The 20,786-nt window shown below is 42.9% G+C and overlaps 1 protein-coding gene across 4 annotated transcripts in view; it reads right to left on the reverse strand.

Moving 5' to 3' along the window:
• hmces (5-hydroxymethylcytosine binding, ES cell specific) overlaps nt 1-16,031 on the reverse strand; it is a 28,009-nt gene extending 11,978 nt beyond the window's left edge. The window contains exons 1-4 of one of the 4 annotated variants that reach the window (XM_078413843.1): nt 15,945-16,031; nt 6,678-6,893; nt 4,065-4,208; nt 2,365-2,487 (exon numbers count right to left, since the gene is read on the reverse strand). In XM_078413843.1, the coding sequence (XP_078269969.1) occupies nt 2,365-2,487; nt 4,065-4,208; nt 6,678-6,866 (456 nt within the window). In that variant the 5' untranslated portion in view covers nt 6,867-6,893; nt 15,945-16,031. Of the gene's footprint in view, nt 1-2,364; nt 2,488-4,064; nt 4,209-6,677; nt 6,894-15,442; nt 15,539-15,890 lie in introns of those variants that run through there. The other 3 variants (XM_078413841.1, XM_078413842.1, XM_078413845.1) reach the window with 3 other exon arrangements.
• Nucleotides 16,032-20,786: the final 4,755 nt, after the last annotated feature.

A 20,786-nucleotide genomic window follows, 5' to 3' on the forward strand; every position in this document is an offset into this window, starting at 1 on the left:
TTGGTGTTACACTGGGTGTCGGTCTGGACTGCAGAGTTTCTGGACCGAGAAAACCTGTTATTCCTTGCTCTGCAATCCCCCCCACATCATCAGAAGCACAGACATTTTGGCATCTGTGGGACAGTTTAGCCATTACTCACACAACCCATACATGTGACCTCTCTGACGGAGATAATGATTCACAGTGACTTTCTTTCTAAACCAGGACTAAAGTTTAGTGCAAAGCACCTTGCAGCCCTGCCTCAACACGGCCAATACCTGCTCCATTTCCCAGTCAACCTGCATATCCATGTGCCTATCCAAAAGTCATAAATCCCACAATCAAATCTGTCTCCACCACCACCCCTGGCAACACGATCCAGGCACCCACCACCCGCTGTGTAAAAGAAGTGCCCTTCACATCTGCTTTAAACTTGACGCTCTTACCTTAAAGCTATGGAACATGGAAAAGACACTATGGCCAATTTTTCTTGTTGCTAGCCAGGGAAAAGAGTGACATTTTTCAAACCACTGATGCAGTTAAAATGAATTAACTGGGGAATCGTATCCAGTATCTTCTGATTTAAAAAGGACACTACATTGGATAAGGCCACAGGGAGGCAAACTATCACTTTAAACGATAAATTGCCAGTGTTGTCTATCGGAATCAGATTAATAGACAGGTAATTGCGGTGACTGTCATTGGTCAATGTTTCCAAGAATCTCCACTCTCTCCCTCACTATTTACACACATTGAGCTCATCGCAGATCTCTCTCCCACTCAGATTATCATACTGATGCGTGAGCAATCACCATAGAATCTCCATCAACCTAATCAAGTAAAAGCAGCTGATTGTGAGGGACGCACTCAGCAAAATTAAACAATTTATAAAAGGACAGGGTCAAAAAGGCCAAAGGAGGATCAATTCCTCTTGATTTTGAGGCGTTTGTTTTGTGCCCATCGATTAGAATTCGAACACTGGCCCCTATCTTGTTTCGTACAATGACAGGAGTCAGCATAGATCCCTCCTCGCTGTTGTAAGTACCAGGTTCATTTTCTACACCGAGCATCAACATTACCTCTGTTTAATCCCAAAGGACTCTTTGGGTGCAGCTTATCCCACAAAGCACACACTCCAGTCTATATAACATACAGATGAATGGAGATACAAGGATGCTGGTATATGTTTTAAAAGGCACAGTGCTGCAGATGAGCGGTGCCGCACATTCTCATCTTTTCAGGACTGCTGCTTTTACATCTAACTGATTAGGTAGGTAGGAATTAGGTTAAAATATCTGAAAATATTGCACTCCTTCAATTCATGTGGGATTCCAACATACACATTCCATGCCCTCGATTTACGATGGCAAGCTCGCCATATGCCATCTTCACCATCTGCTCACCCTGCATCGCCACTTTCATGGAACTATAATATGGACCCGAATCCCCTTTGTTCATCAACATTACTTACTACTCCACTAATTTCAGTTTATGTCCTACCTCTATTAGATTTGCCATAACCCATCACCTTGCATTTTGTCAGGATTAAATTCCATCTAACAACACTTTATTCAACTTTCCATCGGATTTATATCCTGTGGTAGCCTGTGATATTTTAATGCTAAACCATTTGGCCATTTGGCATCTACCTACCAACAAATCTCTAATCATCTACCAGTGTTCAGTTCTGGGCACCACTGTGTTCAGCTCTGGGCACCACGTTATATGAAAGATGTTAAGTTGGAAAGGGTGCATAGAAGATTTACGAGGATGTTGCCAGGACTCGAGGGTCTGAGCTATAGGGAGATGTTCAACAGGCTGGGACTCTATTCCCTGGAGGGCAAGAGGATGCTGGGTGATCTTATAGAAGTGTTTGAAATCAGGTGCACACAGTCTCGTGCCCAGAGTAAGGGAATCGAGAACTAGAGAGCATAGGTGTAAGGTGAAGGGGGAAAGATTTTATAGGAATCTGAGGGGTAACGTTTTTCACACAAAGGGTCACGAGTGTATGGAATGAGCTGCCGGAAGAGGTAGTTGAGGGCATATCGCAACTTTTAAGCAGCAATTAAGACAGGATTGGACAGGTTTAGAGGGATATGGGCCAAACGCAGTGAAGTGGGACTAGTGTAGAAGGGACAGTTGGTCGGTGTGGGTACGTTGGGCTGAAAGGCTTGTTTCCACACTGTATGACTGTGACTCAATGTAAATTTCAATAAAATCCAAAACATCACACTCTGTACATTTAAGCCCCATTTGTCGCTTTACATCATAATACACAATAAATTTAGTTCCTGGTGTGGCAACTTTCCTTTGCAAACAATTTTTAATCACCAAAACTACCCATGGACCAGGCAGAAAAGGAAATCAAGCTCTTGCTATCTCACCTCTTCTTTCTCATGAGTCTGTGGGAAGTGGATGAAATAGGGCTGCTTCTCTCCTTCTCGTTTCTGCCACTCAAAGAATCCATCAGCCAACACCACACAGCGTCGACCTCTCATCAACGGTTCCTGTCAAAGGAAATATTAAGATGATTACACGCTCTGTTGACAGTTTTGGATTGTCGCACTCTCCTTATTTTTGACGCCATTATTAAGGATATCCAAATCTCCTGAGGATTAATATTTTGCAAATCATCTATCTTCCCAAGTGAATAGTGGAGGCACTAGTCATTTAAGATTTCGAAACAATTTAATAGAAAGTAGATCCCGGAGATGTGTTTAAATCAAAGGCAGATACAAAATGCTGGAGTAACTCAGCGGGTCAGGCAGCATCTCTGGAGAGAAGGAATGGGTGACGTTTCGGGTCGAGACCCTTCTTCAGATCCCGGGGAATGTTTGGGTTAACGTATGATGTGCATTTGACGGCTCTGGGCCTGTGCTCGTTGAAGTTCAGATGGATGAGGGGGGTCTCAGTGGATGTGGAGAGGATGCTTCTACTAGTGAGAGAGTCTCCAACCAAAAGTCTCAGAATAAAAGGACGCATCTTTGAAAAATAGTTGACAAGGAATTTCTTTAGCCAGAGAGTGATGAATCTGTGGAATTCATTGCCACAAACTGGGGAGGCCAATTCTTACGGAAGTTTTAAAGCGGGCATTGGCAGGCTCTTGATTAATGAGGGGGTCAAAGATTAAGGGGAGAAGGCAGGAGAATTGAGTTGAGAGGGAACGATAGATCAGCCATGAATGAATGAATGGGGAAGTAGACAATGAGCCAAAAGGCTTAATATCTGCTCCTATGACATGAGAACTCTTGAAATAGCAAATATTTTGTCATACAGATACTTCCAGGAATGATTGGGAAACACTCCTATACCACAAGTGCCTATATTTTGGAATACTTTTACACGAATAACAATTGACAATGGGACAATTATTAATTTTAAATCAAGACTGTCAAACTCCAGTAACCACATGTGAGACTGCACCTGGGATACTGCATACAAGTCGTTTTTTCCTTATGAATAGATAAGGTTTTTCCTTATGAATAGAGTGCAGAGTCTTTTACCCAGAGTAAGGAATCAATAACCAGAGGATATAGGTTTAAGGTGAGAGGGGAAGATTTAATAGGAAGATGAGGGGCAACTTTTTCCATACGGAGACTGTGGACTGATCTGCCTGAGGTAGTAGCAGGTACTGCTCTTAAAAGATTTAAAAAAGTACATGTATTAAAAGACACTTGAACAGGTACATGGAGAGGAAAGATTAGAGGGATATATAGGCCAAATGCAGATAAGTGGGACTCGCTGAGATGAAGCATCTTGGTTGGCATGGAGGAGTTGGGCCGAAGGGCCTGTTTCTGCACTGTATGGCTCTACGACTGTCAAGGTTTCAAGGTTTGTTTATTGGCACATGTACCAATTGAGGAGGTTAAGCAGACTGGCCTGAATCTAGAATTCACAGGAATAAAACGCAAGCTCATTGAAACTTAATGAAATACTTCCGAGTTGAATATTTCTGAATACCGAGTTGAAATACTCCTGTTTCTAATTGACACTTCTGGGACTTGACAAGATGGATGCCACCGTTTCACCTGGCTGGAGATATTGGACAAGGGGGCGAGACTGACTTGCTCACTGAGTATCATACCTTGTACGACTTCTTCTGCATCATCCCATCACTGCGGCAGTTGCTGGTGTGGTACTGCATTTTCAAGGGGTCGCACTCCTTGAACCAGGAAGGGACCAGGCCCCACCGCATGGCTGTCAGCACGGGCTCTGCACTGTCGGCATCCTGGTGGAAGAAGAATCCAGCGGCAAAATAACAGCGGAATACATCTCCAACTTAGGAGCACACCTAACTCGCCACAAGGACCATTGAACTAGTCTAGGTGGCAGCTGAAGAACAGGGATGTGGAACCTTGTGTTAATGGTAGAACATTGAACTGCAGCTGCTGGTTTACAAAAATGGACTCCAAGTGCTGGAATAACTCAGCGGGTCAGTTAGCGTCTCTGGAGAACATGGATAGGTGACATTTTGGGTTGGGACCCTTCTTCATACCCCAAACTGGTTCATGCACCTATCTGAGGAAGAGGGAGACACAAAATGCTGGAGCAACTCAGGACAGGCAGCATCTCTGAGGAAGAGTCTTGCCCCGAAGCGTCACTTATCCATATTCTCCATGGATGCTGCCTGATCCACAGAGTTACTCCAGCACTTTGTCCTCTCTTGTTAATGATGCTGAACTGACAACTTCCAGATTGTTCAACCTCTATCAAGGCAGACTGGAATCTGAGGTGAAAGGGGAACATTTGACCATGGTTCCCACATCCCTTGAACTAAACGTGTACCTGATCAGTGCCCACAAAACCAATGCGCCTTGAACCTACGAAAATGCATTCAGTCCAGTGCCCACATGACAATGTTTAGTTTAGCTTACTGTCTTGTGTACCGAGGTACAGTGAAAAGCTTTTGTTGCATGCTCACCAGTCAGTGGAAAGACTATACAGGATTATAATTCTAAAATAAAAATAATAAGTGATTACAATTGAGCCATCCAGTGCACAGATTCAGCGTAAAGTGTAGATGGAGTCAGTGGAAGGGAAGCTGCTCTGTGTGATGGTCTAGGATGCGTTCACAATTCTCTGCAATTCCCGACCTGCAATTGAGAATATCTCATTCCGTAGCTGAGAAAGTGTCCCTAGAATGACAGCAGCCCATTACACCAGGAACTAAATCAGCCAACAAACTGGATCGCAGCAAATACTCTTGCAGGCACTCTAACCGGTTTCATACCAAACCAAGAATCTCGACCCAAAACTCCACCTATTCCTTTTCTCCAGAGATGCTGCCTGACCCAGAGTTATTCCTGCATTTTGTGTTTATCTTCAGTGTAAACCAATGTTTGCAGTTCCTTCCTACACATCCATTCTAGTGGCCACTGTACTAGTCCAGCTGATGCCAATCTAGTCGCATTGCCACAAGGGAAGATATCAAGGAAATATAAAAGCAATGTTTATCCCCTGCAGTTAATTCATTGGACAATTAATTATATCAGTTACTACAGTACGAGAAAATTATAGCTGTGAACATGAAACGGAACCCACTGCGTCTTTTAAAAGCAAAAAGGGGGATGGGGCCTCATCGGAATAAAGGCAGCAATCGAGACAGAGGTATGATGCATAGCTGGAATACTAACAGTATTCTGTATTGCTTTGTGAAGTATCAGTAGATAGAGAGGGAGTTGAGATAGATAAGTAGGAGAATGCATGAGGATTATATATAGCCAGCTGAATGTATAAGTGGCAGATGAAGTTTGACACAGAGAACGTGCAGTGATATATTTTGGAAGCAAGTGGGAAGACAATGTAGATCAAATGGCATACGCAGTGGCTGGTTGAAGATAAATCTTTGCGACTGGACGGCTTCACGCCAGAGAGTGGTCAGTGAAGTACGTAGGGTTTGGAATTCATATACAATGACACAAAGCAGAGAAGTTTTGTACACCTGTGTAAATAGGGTGTGGTTAGACAGAGTGAACACACAGAGCAGGAGGCTCAAGAACCACAGGACATGGGTTTAAAGAGAGAGAGAGAGAGAGGCAAGACAATAGGAACCTGAAGGGCAACTTTTTCCACTCAGGGTGGTGGGTATGTGGAACAAGCTGCCAGAGGAGGTGGTCGAGTCAGGTACTATAACAGTATTTAAAAGACAGACAGGTACATGGATAGGAAATGTTTTGAGGGATATTAAACGGTTCTTTATTGTCACGTGTGCACTGCACAGTGAAATTCTTTTTGCCTAGCTCACATGCACAATCAGCATATTTTGGTGCCATTTAGTTTAGTTTAGAGATACAGCGCAGAAACAGGCCCTTCGACCCACCGAGTCCATGCCAACCAGCGAACCCCGCACATTAACGCAATCCTACACACACTAGGAAAAATTTACAATTATACCAAGTCAATTAACCTACAAACGTGTAAAGGTGATGGGGCAAAGTTTAAAGGAAATGTTTGAGGTAAATTTAATTTTTTACGCAGAGAGTGGCGAGTGGTTGAAAGGCGCTGCAAGGGGTGGAGGTGGAAGCAGATACGATAGCGGCGTTTTGGATCGGCACAGGGATATGCAGGAATTGGACAGATACATATCATGCGCAAGCAGATGAGTTGGTCTTGGCATCATGTTTGGCAGAGACATTGAGGGCCAAAGAGCCTGTTCCTGTGCGGTTTTGGTCAATGTTCCATGTTATAAATTAGGTACCTTGTCAAAGTGCTTTCTGGACACCAGCACTGGGCTGTTGGAATGTGGGCTTCTGTTGAACGAGGGCTTATACTTATCGTGGTCCCCGTCTCTCCATTCAGGATCTCTGCTCTTTCCTTGCCTGTCTCGATAAGCACAGGCGCGCCTGAGCTGATCAGCTGCCAGCGTGCATGCCGTGCGCCCACACATCTTGGCCCAAATCCTTGGGTTAAAAGCCTGCATGGGAGGCAGCAAAAGGTGAAACTGTTATTATCAATCCACAGGCCAAAAATAGACATCCATCCAACTTCAAAATTGAGTTGACGTTATGTTATACGATCCCTTTTTCACTGCCTGACAATTCACACCAGGCTAATCAATATCGCAATGTGGTCTTCTGTACGTTGGCAAGACCAAACGTAGACTGGGCAACCATTTCGTTCAGCACTGGTGATCAGTCCACCAAGGCCTACCAGATCTTGCAGTTTCTCACCTTCCCACCGCCCCCCTCCCTCCCTCCCGCCCGGTTTCCCACTCTACTACCTTTCCCACGCCTGGATGTGCACCCATTTCAGAAGGTCAATGGGATGGGAACAAAATAGGTGGGTCTTTGAAATAGTTCTGCCAAGGTGTAATTCCATGAGGAATAATGTAATAACAAGGAAATTGGTTGCCTAAAGAGAAATGAATTTAAAAAGAACGCCAAGCAAATGGCAGATGTCAGCTTGATAACACAGACGAGACCGGGGCTGATGGTAGAATGTTCAGAGAGGAAGTGAAAAAAGGAAATAAGTGGGGGAATGAGAAGCCCGGTGATAAACATGAAATACAATCCCCAAGTATTCCATCGGCATGTAAATAGGTAGAATGGAAAGGAGGGAATTTAGGGACCAACACAATCTACTCAAGGAGGCGGAGGGTTTGGCTACCTAGGTATATCCCTTTTAATCACAGAAGGAAGATGCTACTGCTGGAATCTTTCTAAAGAGAGATGTAAAGGAGGTCCTGGAGACTTCCAAGAGTGTTTAATTATTACACACTAGAGGGCAGAGCTTTCAGGTCAGAGGGGCAAAATTTAAAAGGCGGTGTGCCAGGCAATTTATTCTGAAACATAGAAGGTGGCGAGAGCCTGGAATGCACAGCCAGGGGGAGTGGTCAAGGTCGATTTCATCGTGGCTTTTAAGAGTGTCTTGGATAGGCATTGGTAAATGCAGAGAATGGAGGGATATGGATTATGTACAGGTAAATAAGAGATGATCATGGCATCATGTTCTGCAGACATTGTGGGCCAAAGGGCAGGCTTGTGCTGTATGTTCCACGTAGCAAAAACAGAATAATGAATTTTTTACTTTTAGCAGCATGACAGGCCTGTAAAAAGGGCCTCTGGAGTACCAATGTTGAAAATGGAATAGATAGGGCTTAGTAGGAAAGAATTTGCAAGGGTGTGGGAAAGAGGACGAGCAAATGAGACTATCTGAGATATTATTGCATGGAACTACGATTGACTCATTTGTTTGAATGACCTCCTTCCATGTTGTTAATTGTTTCTGTGACTGTTTCTATTGTTGTGACTGACAAAGTACCAACAAGAGATTAACTGGTCACACAAAAAAAGATTACATTTAGTTTTGTTCCAGAGATGCAGCATAGCAACAGGCCCTTCAGCCCACCGAGTCCGTGCTGACCATTGATCACCCGTACGCACTAGTTCTATATTATCCCATTTTCGCATCCAATCCCTACATACTCGGGGGCAATTTACAGAGGTCAATTAATCTACAAACCCACACGTCTTTGGAACATGAGGAAACCAGAGCATCCAGAGGAACCCAAACAGTCACATGGAGAACGTGCAAACTCTACACACAGACAACACCCAAGGTCAGTATCAAACCCGGGTCTCTGGCACTGAGAGGTGGCAGCTCTGCCAGTGCACCACTGTGCCGCCCTTGGTACAGTCATCCTTGTGGGACCATGGCATGCACAAACTATAGCTTTGTCTCCAAACCTACAGTACAGAACAGTATGTTATTAGAGAAGATAAATGATAATCTTAAATAGGCTAGATTGAAGATTAAGCCTAGTAAGTCACAACACATTTTTCTTTGGCAAGAGGAAAAGTAGTAGAGAAAAGGCTTTATGTAGATGAAGAGGAAATCCCGTCTATGATGGAGAAACCAGTTAAAGGTTTCAGTGGGTAGTATAATAGGAAATTGGATGACACTGAACATGTTCAAATTAGAAAAGATGTTACTGATGGGTTAGAAAGGATAGAGAAGTCAGGGCTCCCATGCAAGTTGAAGTTGTGGTGATTGATGTGGCCATTGAGGTATATGAGGTGCCACTTTTTAAGGTGGAAAGAGAGATTGGTTAGTTCATATATTAGGAAATGGTTAGGGGTTCCACGGTGTCTTAGTAATGTGGCTTTATGTGGGAAAGGTATTCTTCATTTACCATTGTCTAGCCTAAGAGGAGTTTAAGTGTGCTCAGGTGAGGTTAGAGTTGGAATTATCAGGGAGCAAGGATACCTTAGTTAGTAATCTGGTGCCAAGTGCAACTAGAGGGAGGAAGTGGAACTCAAAGCAAGCAGTACAAGAAGCACAAGCAGCTCTGATGCATACAGACATTGTTAGGTGCAGACATGGTAAGGTGCAGCAAGGGAAGTGTGTGGAGTAAGGCAGGTGCAACAGAGAGGATGTGAAATTGGTTGTAGAGGAGGTATGTCGTCAGGGGGAAAAAGTGAGATGTATAAGGGCAATAGCTCAGGTTAAGCAGAGACCAGATGAACTGGGAAAGTGTAGAAAAGAGGTTAGAAACATAGAAAATAGGTGCAGGAGTAGGCCATTCGGCCCTTCGAGCCAGCATTGCCATTCAATATGATCATGGCTGATCATCCAAAATCAGTACCCCGTTCCTGCTTTTTCCCCATATCCCTTGATTCCGTTAGCCCTAAGAGCTACATCTGACTCTCTTGAAAACCCCCAGTGAATTGGCCTCCACTGCCTCCAGTTACTCCCCCCATGGCGACTTCACTTCACCTGAAGACCTTGCTCATCTTTCATCTGTCTACAAAGCTTCCGAAGGTCGATAGCACGAGTTTCATTATTTAAATTATTTTCATGGGGGGAAAAAAAAAATCATTGATTTGCTTCTGATCTCCAATACAGCAACACACGGGGAACAAAAGCAAGACACCATTCAAAGGGAGAAGGCTCCAGCAAGGAATGGGTATTTTTTGGACAGAATCAGCTTCATCCTTTCATTCGTTTGCAACAGATCACAGTTGGAGAATTTCAGAGAAGACGATAGAATCACAAAGAGACAACACCAAATTATTTCCAACTTCATCCAGACAAATAAAAAACACATCTACACATTTCCAGCGTGGCTTATTTTCTAGGTCTACCAACTGTGGCAAAGTAGGGGGATCAATCCGAGAATATTGAACAATTCCTTCTCACGCCTATAATCTTTATATATACTTTGAAACAATCAGTGGGTTCGATGCTTTATGGTTCTGCAGACATAAGGGACATAAATGATCTGCAGTTAGCTCAATATAAATCCTACACAAAGCAATTCCCTGATACAAAACTGCTGAGAAAAGTGCTCTTACATTTTAAGTGTGCCTCACTCTTGCACACTGGACATTGGAAATGTTTCCCACAGTTGTTTTGAATTAGAACATATAACAGTACAACACAGCACCAGGCCTTTCGGCCCACAAGGTTTCAATTGAACATAGTGCCATATTAAATCAATCTCCTCTGCCTGCACATGACCCATACCCCCTTCATTACCTGCATATCCGTGGGCCTAACCAAAAGCCTCTTACACCACTGTTGTATCTGCCTTCAATAATCTGTGAAAAAAATATACCCCACACATATCCTTTAAACTTTGGCCCTCTTACCCTAAAGCTATGCCCTTTAATCTTTGACATTCCCACCAGTCTACCTTTTCTCTGCCTCTCATAATTTTTTTAATATACTTCTATCATGTCTTAGGTACTTAGATCAAGTCCTTTGTTTATTTAAATTATAAGTTCCTTGTCAAATTCTAAAGGATTTTTCTCTGATAATCTTGCTCTATCACTTCAAGTAGCATTTTAATTTCATCCTAGATAATGTTTGCAGCTTGCATTTTAAAACTTGGTGGGTGATACGTCAGCCGTGGCTAAGTTGGTCAAAGGTTATGGGGAAAAGGCAGGAGAATGGGGCTGAGAGGAAAAGATAGATCAGCCACGATTGAATGGTCGAGCTGACTCAATGGGCTGAATGGCCTAATTCTGCCCCTGTGCCTTGTGGGCAAAAAATGCTGGTCTTGCCAGTGACAGATTTAAAATTATGAATTGCCCTAGCATCACCTGCTCTTTGGGGGAAACTGTAACACTCGTACCACATTTGAGGAAACATTTCCTAACTTTCTTCCCTGCATGGATTGATCCTGACATAACATGAAAAAAGACAGAGAGTTGAGGTAACATTAGCATAGTTAGAAGACTGGACCGAAGAGGAGCAATGAAAAGATCATTTCCAGGTTAGAAAGCTAGAAAATGGGGTCTGACTGCGTCAGTTTTGGGGCCTCAGCTATTTACAATCTGTACCAATGACTTCAGTGAAAAGGTGTCTACCTTTGCTGATGACACAGAACTGGGTGGGAAAAAATGAGCTGTGAGATAGAGGTACAGAGTCTGCAAGGTTGACAGACAATTCAGCACGAGTGGGCTCGATGTTGTCAGATTGGGTATAATGTAGAGAATCATCAGGTTACGAGAGAAGATTCTGAGGGCACTTGAGGGTAATTGCTTTCAAGATGTTTCCCTCAGAGGGCGAGTTAGAAAATAGTTGGCAGAGTCACAAGATAAGGGGTCGATCACATATATTTATCTCCAGAGGGTTATGAATGGTTGGAACTCTCCACCTTGGAGAGCAGAGAATGATGAGTCAATGCATATATTCAAGGAAGAGACAAATATATGTTTGGACTAGAGGGAAATCAAGCATCACATTAGCGGCCAGACTCAAAATGCTGGAGTATCTCTGCGGGACAGGCAGCATCTCTGGAGAGAAGGAATGGGTGACGTTTCGGGTCGAGACCCTTCTTCAGACCATTACATTAGTGACAATGAGACAAAATTTTAAATTATCCCTTATCTTATTGAATGGCAGTGGAGTTTTGGTATCAACATGGCCTAGTCCACTTCCTTTTCATTTTGGTTGCAAATAGAAAAACAGAACTCGATTTAAAATGGTGAGAAACTAATAACATGTGCACAGAGGCTACAGGGCAGGAAACAAAGTCAAATTGCAGGTGCACAAGCAATTAGAATAGCAAACTGTATAATGGCCTTTATAGCAAGGGGTTGGAGTCCATGAGAAGATCTTGCTGCACTCTTGCAGAAGGTCTGGTCGACCACATCCAGAACACAGCAAACTATTACAGGAATAACGTTTGGAACCATGGTCTCACTTTCCACATAGACTTGAGGAGCCACACTGATGCTCCCAATTAATTTTCCCAAGTCTTTCCTTCCTGAGGAAGTTTAGTTTAGTTTAGAGATGCAGCGCGGAAACAGGCCCTTCAGCCCACCGGGTCTGCGCCAACAAGCGATCCACGCACATTAACACTATCCTACACACACTAGGGGCAATTTTTACATTCACCAAGCCAATTTACCTACATACCTGCACCTCTTTGGAGTGTGGGAGGAAACCGAAGATCTTGGAGAAAACCCACGCTGTCACGGGGAGAACGTACAAACTCCTTAGTCTGGATCGAACCTGGGTCTCCGGCGCTGCAAGCGCTGTAAGGCAGCAACTGTACCACTGCGTCACCGTGCCACCCGAAAGTCAATTTTCCCCCTCTACTCTCCAATCGTTCAAATATCTCCAATGAAAGCATAGTTTAGCGTTCTATTTCCCTACCGGCACTTCTTCATAATCTTATTGGTAAAGTCCTGGCAATTCTTCACAAATTTGCATCGTTTTGAAACATTTCCTAGAAGATTGAACAGTACAGCACAGGAACAGAACCTACAGCCCACGATGTCTGCGCAAACCATGAAGCCTATTAATCTCCTCTGCCGGCATGTGATTCATATCCCTCCATATCTATGTCAAAGCCTCTTAAATGAAACTATCATATCAGCTACCACACCCCTGGCTGTGTGTTGTAAATACCCACCACCCTGTTTTAAAAAAAGCACAGTGGAGCAGTGGTAAAGTTGCCTCACAGCGCCAGAGACCTGGGTTCGATCGTAACTACGGGTGCTGCCTACACGGAGTTTGGACGTTCTCTGTAACCGTGTGGGTTTTCTCCGGGTGCTCCGGTTTCCTTCCAATGATATATAGTATTGTAGGTTAATTTGGTTTCAGTAAAACTTGTTAATTGTCCCTAAATGTTAGTGTATGGGAAACGTTGGTCGGCGCGGACTCAGTTGGCCGAAGAGCCAGTTTCCGCGCAGTATCTCTAAACTAAACTAAAAACATGCCCCGCACATCTCCTTTAAACATTCCCTCTCTGACCTTTAAGCTAGGCACTCTTTAACATTTCCACTCTAAGAAAATAGGTTCTGACAGAGTACCTGATCTATGCCTCTCTAAATTTTATACACTTCTATCAGGTCTCCCACAACCTCTGGCGTTCCAGAGAAAACAATCCGTATAATCCTCAATCATTTATCATTTAAATCTTAAATGACCATCTACTTATTCTCGACACTCTGGTCCCTATATTGCAAATACTCTTAGCATTTAGGCTTGACAATCCCCATCAGCACACAAAATTGGAGCAGAAATAGTACTTCTGGCCCCTCAGGTCAGCCATATTCAATATGATTGTGGCTAATCCCCACAATGTTTAGTCATGCAATCTATCAAAAATGTGTCCACCTCTACGTTAAGTACTTCTAACAATCTAGCCTTTGCAACTCTCTAGAACAGAAAATTTCAGACATTCACAAGCTTCTGCAAAAAGAGACTTCAATTTACCTCAGTTTTAAGACTTGCCTTTTATTTTAAAACTACATCTCCTCGTTCAAGCCTCTCTCACTAGCAAAAACATCTTCCCTTCACATCCCTATAGAACCTTTACATTCAATTCTACTAAATTCCAAAGAATACAAACACAACCATTTTACACTCTCTTGATAGTACAATCACTCTTCCTAGGAATTAGCCCAGTTAATCTTTTTTTCAGCTGTCATCATTCCAAAACCGTCTTTTCTTAGGAAAGGAGACCGAAACTCTCACATAGAACCAACTGCTTCCATCACAGAAAGTAGACGCAAAATGCTGGAGTAACTCAACAGGACAGGCATCATCTCTGGAGAGAAAGTGACATTTCAGGTCGAGACCCTTCTTCAGACCGGCCATCATCCCTGCATACATTGTTCCCTTCACCCAACCATTTCCAAAGTAAGAACAGGAGAGACATTTAAAACAAAACTTGCAATTTTTTTTCTTTTTGCAGATTCCTCGATACTTGGGAGATTCTAATCCAGAGTCGGTAACTCTGGACGTGCAAAGTCAGCTGAACGTCACATACAGACTTAGCCTCTCGGCTAAAGGGCGCGAGAGTATTTTAATAAATGTGTCGACAGTGGCTGTTTGCACCTGCATGTAAAACAGTACTACACAGATGAGTCAACCTTCACTTCATTATCCGGTTCTTCAAATCCCAATTGATATGGGGCATCGCAGATATTATGATGCTATACTTATCTGCAAGATCATCTTCTTTAAAATAAAAAGCCCCTTCCACTAAACCACATTCATGTGACCCAGTAGGTTAGGACAAACAGTTATGTATGCGCATTGGTAAACAAGAGGTGAAACCGGAAAATTAATATTAAGGCAATAATACTAAGTCAAAATGAAACTGCATTTTACAGATGGTTCTACAAGTCCTCTGCCCATAATGTTCATCAGGGCCAAGTTTGCAGAATTTGAAAAGTCACTGTGAATCTCAAATGGAGCAAAGAACTCAAAAGCTTTGAAGCAACAGTAAATTTAACAAAATATTATAAAGAATAGGGATCAGCAGTCTCCCACCCAAACAAGTCCTTTTGTTCGTAAAAACAAGGAACTGCAGACGTTGGTTTCCAAAAAAATACAAAGTGCTGGATTAACTCAGCAGGCTAGGCGACATCTCTGGAGAATCTGGACAGGTATTTTTTCAGGTCAGGACTCTTCTTCTGACTGATTGCAGCGGACAAAGTTGGGAGAGAGGTGAGGCAGGAAGGCTATGGAGCTGATAGACACAGACGAGGTAAGGGTTTGATACGTAGATGGGTGGAACAAAGGCTAGATTAAAACCGATGGTGTGAGATCTTTTGTTCCTAAATTATAATTCTTAGCAAATATTAGTCACTAATTAAACTTAAGAAAATAAATCTCCAATATTTTGCTTGCATTAAACCTACAATATAAACACCACCCACTGGTTTCTTCTGCACGCCATCGAGAATATCCACATGAGGCGCTACCTCTAGATGGAAGTATCTATCATTAAGGATCCCCACCATCCGCACTGTGCCTTCTTCTCACTACTACCATTGAGCAAGAGGTACAGAAGCCTGAAATCCCACGCCACCGGGTTCAGGAACAGCTACTTTCCTACAACCATTAGGTTCTTGAACCGACCCACACAACCTTAATCCTATCTCACTCAGTAACTGAGCACTACAGCCTACTCTTGCACTCCCGTGGACTTTCCGAATCGTATTTTACACTAATGTGTTTTTGCACACAAGTCTGAAGAAGGGTCCCGACCCTAAATATCACCTTTTCAAGTTCTCCAGAGATGCTGCTAATCCCGCTGAGTTACTCCTTCACTTTGTGCCTTGTTATTGTAAACCGCTCCTTGTGTCTTTTTTACTTTTCACTGTCTTGTATAACAGGTATTTTATGTTTTGTGTGTTGCCCGAGTCAATACGCTTGAGATGCTGCAAGCAAGATTTTCACTGTACCTACACCTCACCCTACCTCTCTCTATGCACGGGACAAAAAACGTGACTTGTCCCTCTCCCTCTCGAGGCCTAGATCAAAACCTGCCCTACTTACTGCCTCGCCCGATTAAAAACCTGCCTTAGTGTCTCCAACCCGGCTGGAATGCAAAATTGTTTATTAACAAACGCCTCCTCGAGAAATTAATAGTTTGGTAATGATGTCTTAGGGTAGATTTTAAACTGTGTAAAGCGGACTGAAGACGCGTTGATATAATGAAACGTACAGAGAGAGAGTGATAGCGCCTGTCCCTGTGCTCCAGCCGCCCACCTGTACTCACAGCGCCCGGCCTCGCTACAGTGCACTGGTTACATTCCGGCCGCTACTTTGTTGCCAGTCCGCCGGAGCGCGCTCATGAGCGTCGCGGGAACGCGCACTGCGGCGCATAACGTCACTTGCGGTCTCCACGTCGCCGCCGCCGCCATATTGGTGAGGTCAACATCTGTTATTGGGTTAAATGGCCTGCATCCCAAACAAGATCCACTCAACGCTTTCCTCCTTTGCAAAACAGCCTGGCTTCCAGGCAGGTTTTTTTTTATAGGGTGAGGCAGTAAAAGTACATACATTTATTTCCTTCATTATCTTAGGGAAAAAAAAACACTGCAGATGCTGGTTTAAATCGAGGGCAGACACAAAATGCTGGAGTAACTCAGCGGGTCAGGCAGCATCACTGGTGAGAAGGAATGGGTGATGTTTATGGTGGAGACCTCAGTCTGACGAAGGGTCTCGACCCTGAAACGACACCTATTCCTTCTCTCCAGATATGCTGCCTGACCCGCTGAGTTACCCCAGCATTTTGTGTCTTCCTTCATTATCTTTATCTTATTCTCTCTGATTTATCAATCTACTATCATCTGACACAATCACATGTATCATCCAATATATAATCGCCCCACTCTTTTACTTGGGTTTGGCTTGAATGTATTCATGTACGGTATTAGCGAATTGATTGGACACAAGCTTATCAATGTACCTCGGTACATGTGACAATAATAAACCTAAATCTGTTCTACCTATAAGTGTAGCACCATTTATGGAACTACAATGATGAGAACTATATTCAGCACTCTGTATTTTTCCCTTTGCTCTGCCTATTGTATTTGAGTTTCAAATGATTGTATTTATGTATAAGAAAATAACTGCAGATGCTGGTAAAAATCGAAGGTATTTATTCACAAAATGCTGGAGTAACTCAGCAGGTCAGGCAGCATCTCGGGAGAGCTCAGCAGGTCAGGCAGCATCTCGGGAGAGCAAAATATTTTCCATTTTGTGAATAAATACCTTCGATTGTATTTATGTATAGTATTATCTGATCTGATTGGATAGCATTCAAAACCAAGCTTTTCACTGTACCACGGTACACACGACAGTAATAAACCTAAACCTACATGATGCAAAGTTACAGTTGAAGAATGTTATTTGGCCCATCACGAACAGTTTTGGTTCTTTGGGAGATTCATCCAAAAGTTATATTCTGTTATAATTCTAATCACTCCATTGCCAAATTTCAAATGATCGACAAATGAATGCTACTACCTGCACCAGGTAGTGTCACAGTCACACAGCATGGAAATTGGCACTTTGGCCAACTCTTCCGTGACAACCAATATGCCCCATCGAGTTTTTTAAATTGCATTGCAAGATTAGCCTAAGGAGAATATCATCTGCAAACTGCCTACTCAAAATAATCATTCAGATCTATGATTCTTTGCTTCATGTTTCTAAGTAAGTTATATTTGCCATTTTTCCTTTAAAATCAAGTTCTCTATTTAATAAGCCTTCTGCATGGATTTATCAAATGTCTTTGAAATGAGCATTAATACAGCAATCACCAATATTAAATCAAATTAGATGTTATATTCCTTTATTCCATGCTGGCTGTCCTTTAATAAAGCAATACTTCCAAATGAAGACGCATGGAACTGCAGATGTTGGAATCTTGCGAAGAACACAAAGTGATGACAGCATCTCTGGAGGATTTGGCTGAGTGATGTTTCAAGTTTGAAGAAGGGTCCAGACCCAAAACTGGGGTTTCGGACTATCCATGTCCTCCAAAGAGGTGGCCTGACCCACTGAGTTACTCCAACACTTTGTGTTCTACTTCCAAATAAATATTTATTTTCTTCTTGTCAATAGTCTCCAATAACTTCCCCGCCACCAATTTATACTGACTGGCCTGATGTCTGCAGGTTCGCACTGCTCCCCTTTCTACAAAATTAGAACACACCAACAACATTTTAGCTCATAAACACAACCCTGGTGTGGAACTTGAGGCTTTTATAGCTCCAGCAAGATGATAGCAGTGAGTTCCATGAACTCCATGAAGATACATGCTTTACATGTTAGTACTATCCCTGTACCATTCTTCTTAATCCCATATCCGTGTAGTGTGCAATGCTTAAAGTTCTACTGATAACTGGATTTCGCAACTGAGAATATGAAGAAGTAACCAACAATTTGTTCCCTAGGACAAGTGAAGGTGGAAAATTAGTTGCAGAGGAAGAATTGAAGGAGAATTACCAACTAGTTGAACAGAATCAGTTTATAAGACCATAAAATCATAAAACATAGGAGCAGAAATAGGCCATTCGGTCCATTGAGTCTGCTCAGCAAATCGATAATTTTTTCCTCTCACCCCATTCTCCTACCTTGATGCCCTTACTAATCAAGAACTTATCAATCACCACTTTAAATGTACCCAATGAGTTGGCCTCCACCACTATCTGTGGCAATGAATTCCACAGATTCACCACCATCTGGCTAAAGAAATGCCTCCTATCTCCACTCTATGTGTTGTTTCTATGTGTTCTCCTCATCTCCATTCTAAGTGTTTGTCAGTCTGGAAGTGGTGGGAGTGAACAGTAGAATGTCCATTTCTTCCTTGTTTTCTGGGCAGACCATATCTCTAATCTAATGGCTATTTTCCCTCCCATAATTAAAGTTGTGCCTTTATAGAATATTTCCAAACTGCTCGAGTGATTTTTCAACACTTGATGAAGTCAATTATTCTTATCCCTCACCTTGTTGCTCACAAATATACAAAAGACTATGGACTTTGTGCATTCTATGCAGTCTCTTGATTTTTTTAATGGTTTTCTTTGTGAAACTTTTAAAACGTGATCTGGGACCTGAATGATTCTGCTCAGCTGTTTGTGATTATGTAGGGCAAATTGGAGATAACAGGACAAGGCAGCATGTGGAAATACACCAGAACATCCCAAGGCCCAAGGTCTGCTCTTGTACAGATACCATAAGCTGGAAATGAGAATTTAGAACATGCATTTCCAACAAAACGTTCACATGTCTTATGTAATGTTAAATTCAATGGAAATGGAAGATCTAACCTCCTGCAACCTTTCACAAGTTACAGTATAGAAGCATCATTTCTTGCCTCTGGCTGAATGGGGGATTAATAAGGATCATTTTCTACAATAGAATAGTCTCAAGTGATATAAAAATGGTTGATTCCCTCTGTATTTGGCCTGAAGGGATAAATTGATAACAACCAAACGACAGAATTGGAACATGTATTACGTCCAAATAAACAATATCCATTGTTTATATTTGTGTGCTGCAGTGAAATAAATTCTTGAGGTATGTAATGTGTTTAGTGATGTTCTGATACAGTGGATGTGACATCATAGGAGTTCTGTGTGCTATCAGAACGTGAAAATGTATATTTTTGGTGTAAAATGGTATTTCAAGTTCCAAGTAAAAATATAGAGTATTCTTGAGACACAAGGAATTGCAATTCCTGGAATCTTGAAAATAATCACAAAGTGTTAGAGTAATTCAGCAGTTCAGGCAGCAGGTCTAGAGAAGATGGATAGGTTATATTTTGGTTGGGACCTTTCTTCAGACTGACTGTAGGGGGGAGAAGAAAGCTGAATGGAGGGAGGGTTGCAGTAGGATAAAGCCTGCCAAGCGATAGGTGGGATACAGATGAGGGGGTGATTGACAAATGGGTGGGCAAGTACTGGAGATGAAAAGGGTATCAGATGAGGAGAGGAGGAGTGAAATGTAAAGCCAGAAGGAGGGAAATAACTAGGAGACAGTGGAGTGGAGAAAATGGGTAGGGAGGGGGGGGTGGTAGTGGGTGTGAATCAGGTTGGGGGGGGTACAGATGTGAAGTGTTACCTAAAGTTGGAGAATTCACTGTTGATATTATTTGAGTTGTAAGGCAGAATATGAGGTGCTCTTCCTCCAGTTTGCAAGTGGCCTCGCACTAGAAATGGAGGCCTAGGACAGAAAGGCCTGTATGAGAATGGGAAATGGAGTTAAATGGTTAGCAACTGGGAGATCCAGCTTATGCAAAAATGTACCTGAGGTTGATTTCCCTGTGTTGTTCCTCTCAAGTGTGCCAAAATTCTGAGGTGTTTCCTGTTTGTTTAACTGTACTCTTGCAGTGAGTTACTCACCTACTGATACCACAAAGCTTTTCCATCATCTACAATGTACAAGTCAGCAGTCAGAGTCAGAATGCTCCCCTTGCTTGGATGAGTGCAGGTCTAACAACTCTCAAGATGCTCAACAGCAGCCAGGACAAGCACCCCTTAAGAACTTTATCCACCATCTTAAATGTGCAATCTCTCCATTACAGTTGCATTATGCGGTCACCTATTGTAAGATACAGCATGGAAACAGGCCGTTTGGCCCACTGATTCCATGCCGACCATTGATCACCCACTCACATTAGTTCTATGTTATCCCACTTTCTCACCCACTGGAAACCGCAGCATCCGGAGGAAACCCAAGCAGTCACAGAAAGAACGTGCAAACTCCACACATACAGCACCTGAGGTAAGAATCGGACCTGGGTCTCTGGTGCTGCGAGGCAGTGGCTTTACCAGCTGCACCACTGTGCTACTCAAAGTTGTACAGAAGTTGCAGCATGGCTGGGAGGATGACCGGAGGACATGGAATGGGATAAGCCGTTCACTGTGTAAGGAGCAGAAGAGAGGGAGGACTCTCAATAGGCGGACTTACCTGCTGCCCAGATCTAAGTGAGGAACATGTGTGGGGTAAGTGTGCATCCTCACTAATAAATGTGGCTTCCTTTAACCAGAGCTTCAACTTCAAGGCTGTGCAATGGTTATTAAGATCACTGTGACCATGGACATCT

Source organism: Rhinoraja longicauda, chromosome 17 (assembly GCF_053455715.1).
Source record: "Rhinoraja longicauda isolate Sanriku21f chromosome 17, sRhiLon1.1, whole genome shotgun sequence".
Classification (NCBI taxonomy): Eukaryota; Metazoa; Chordata; class Chondrichthyes; order Rajiformes; family Arhynchobatidae; genus Rhinoraja; species Rhinoraja longicauda.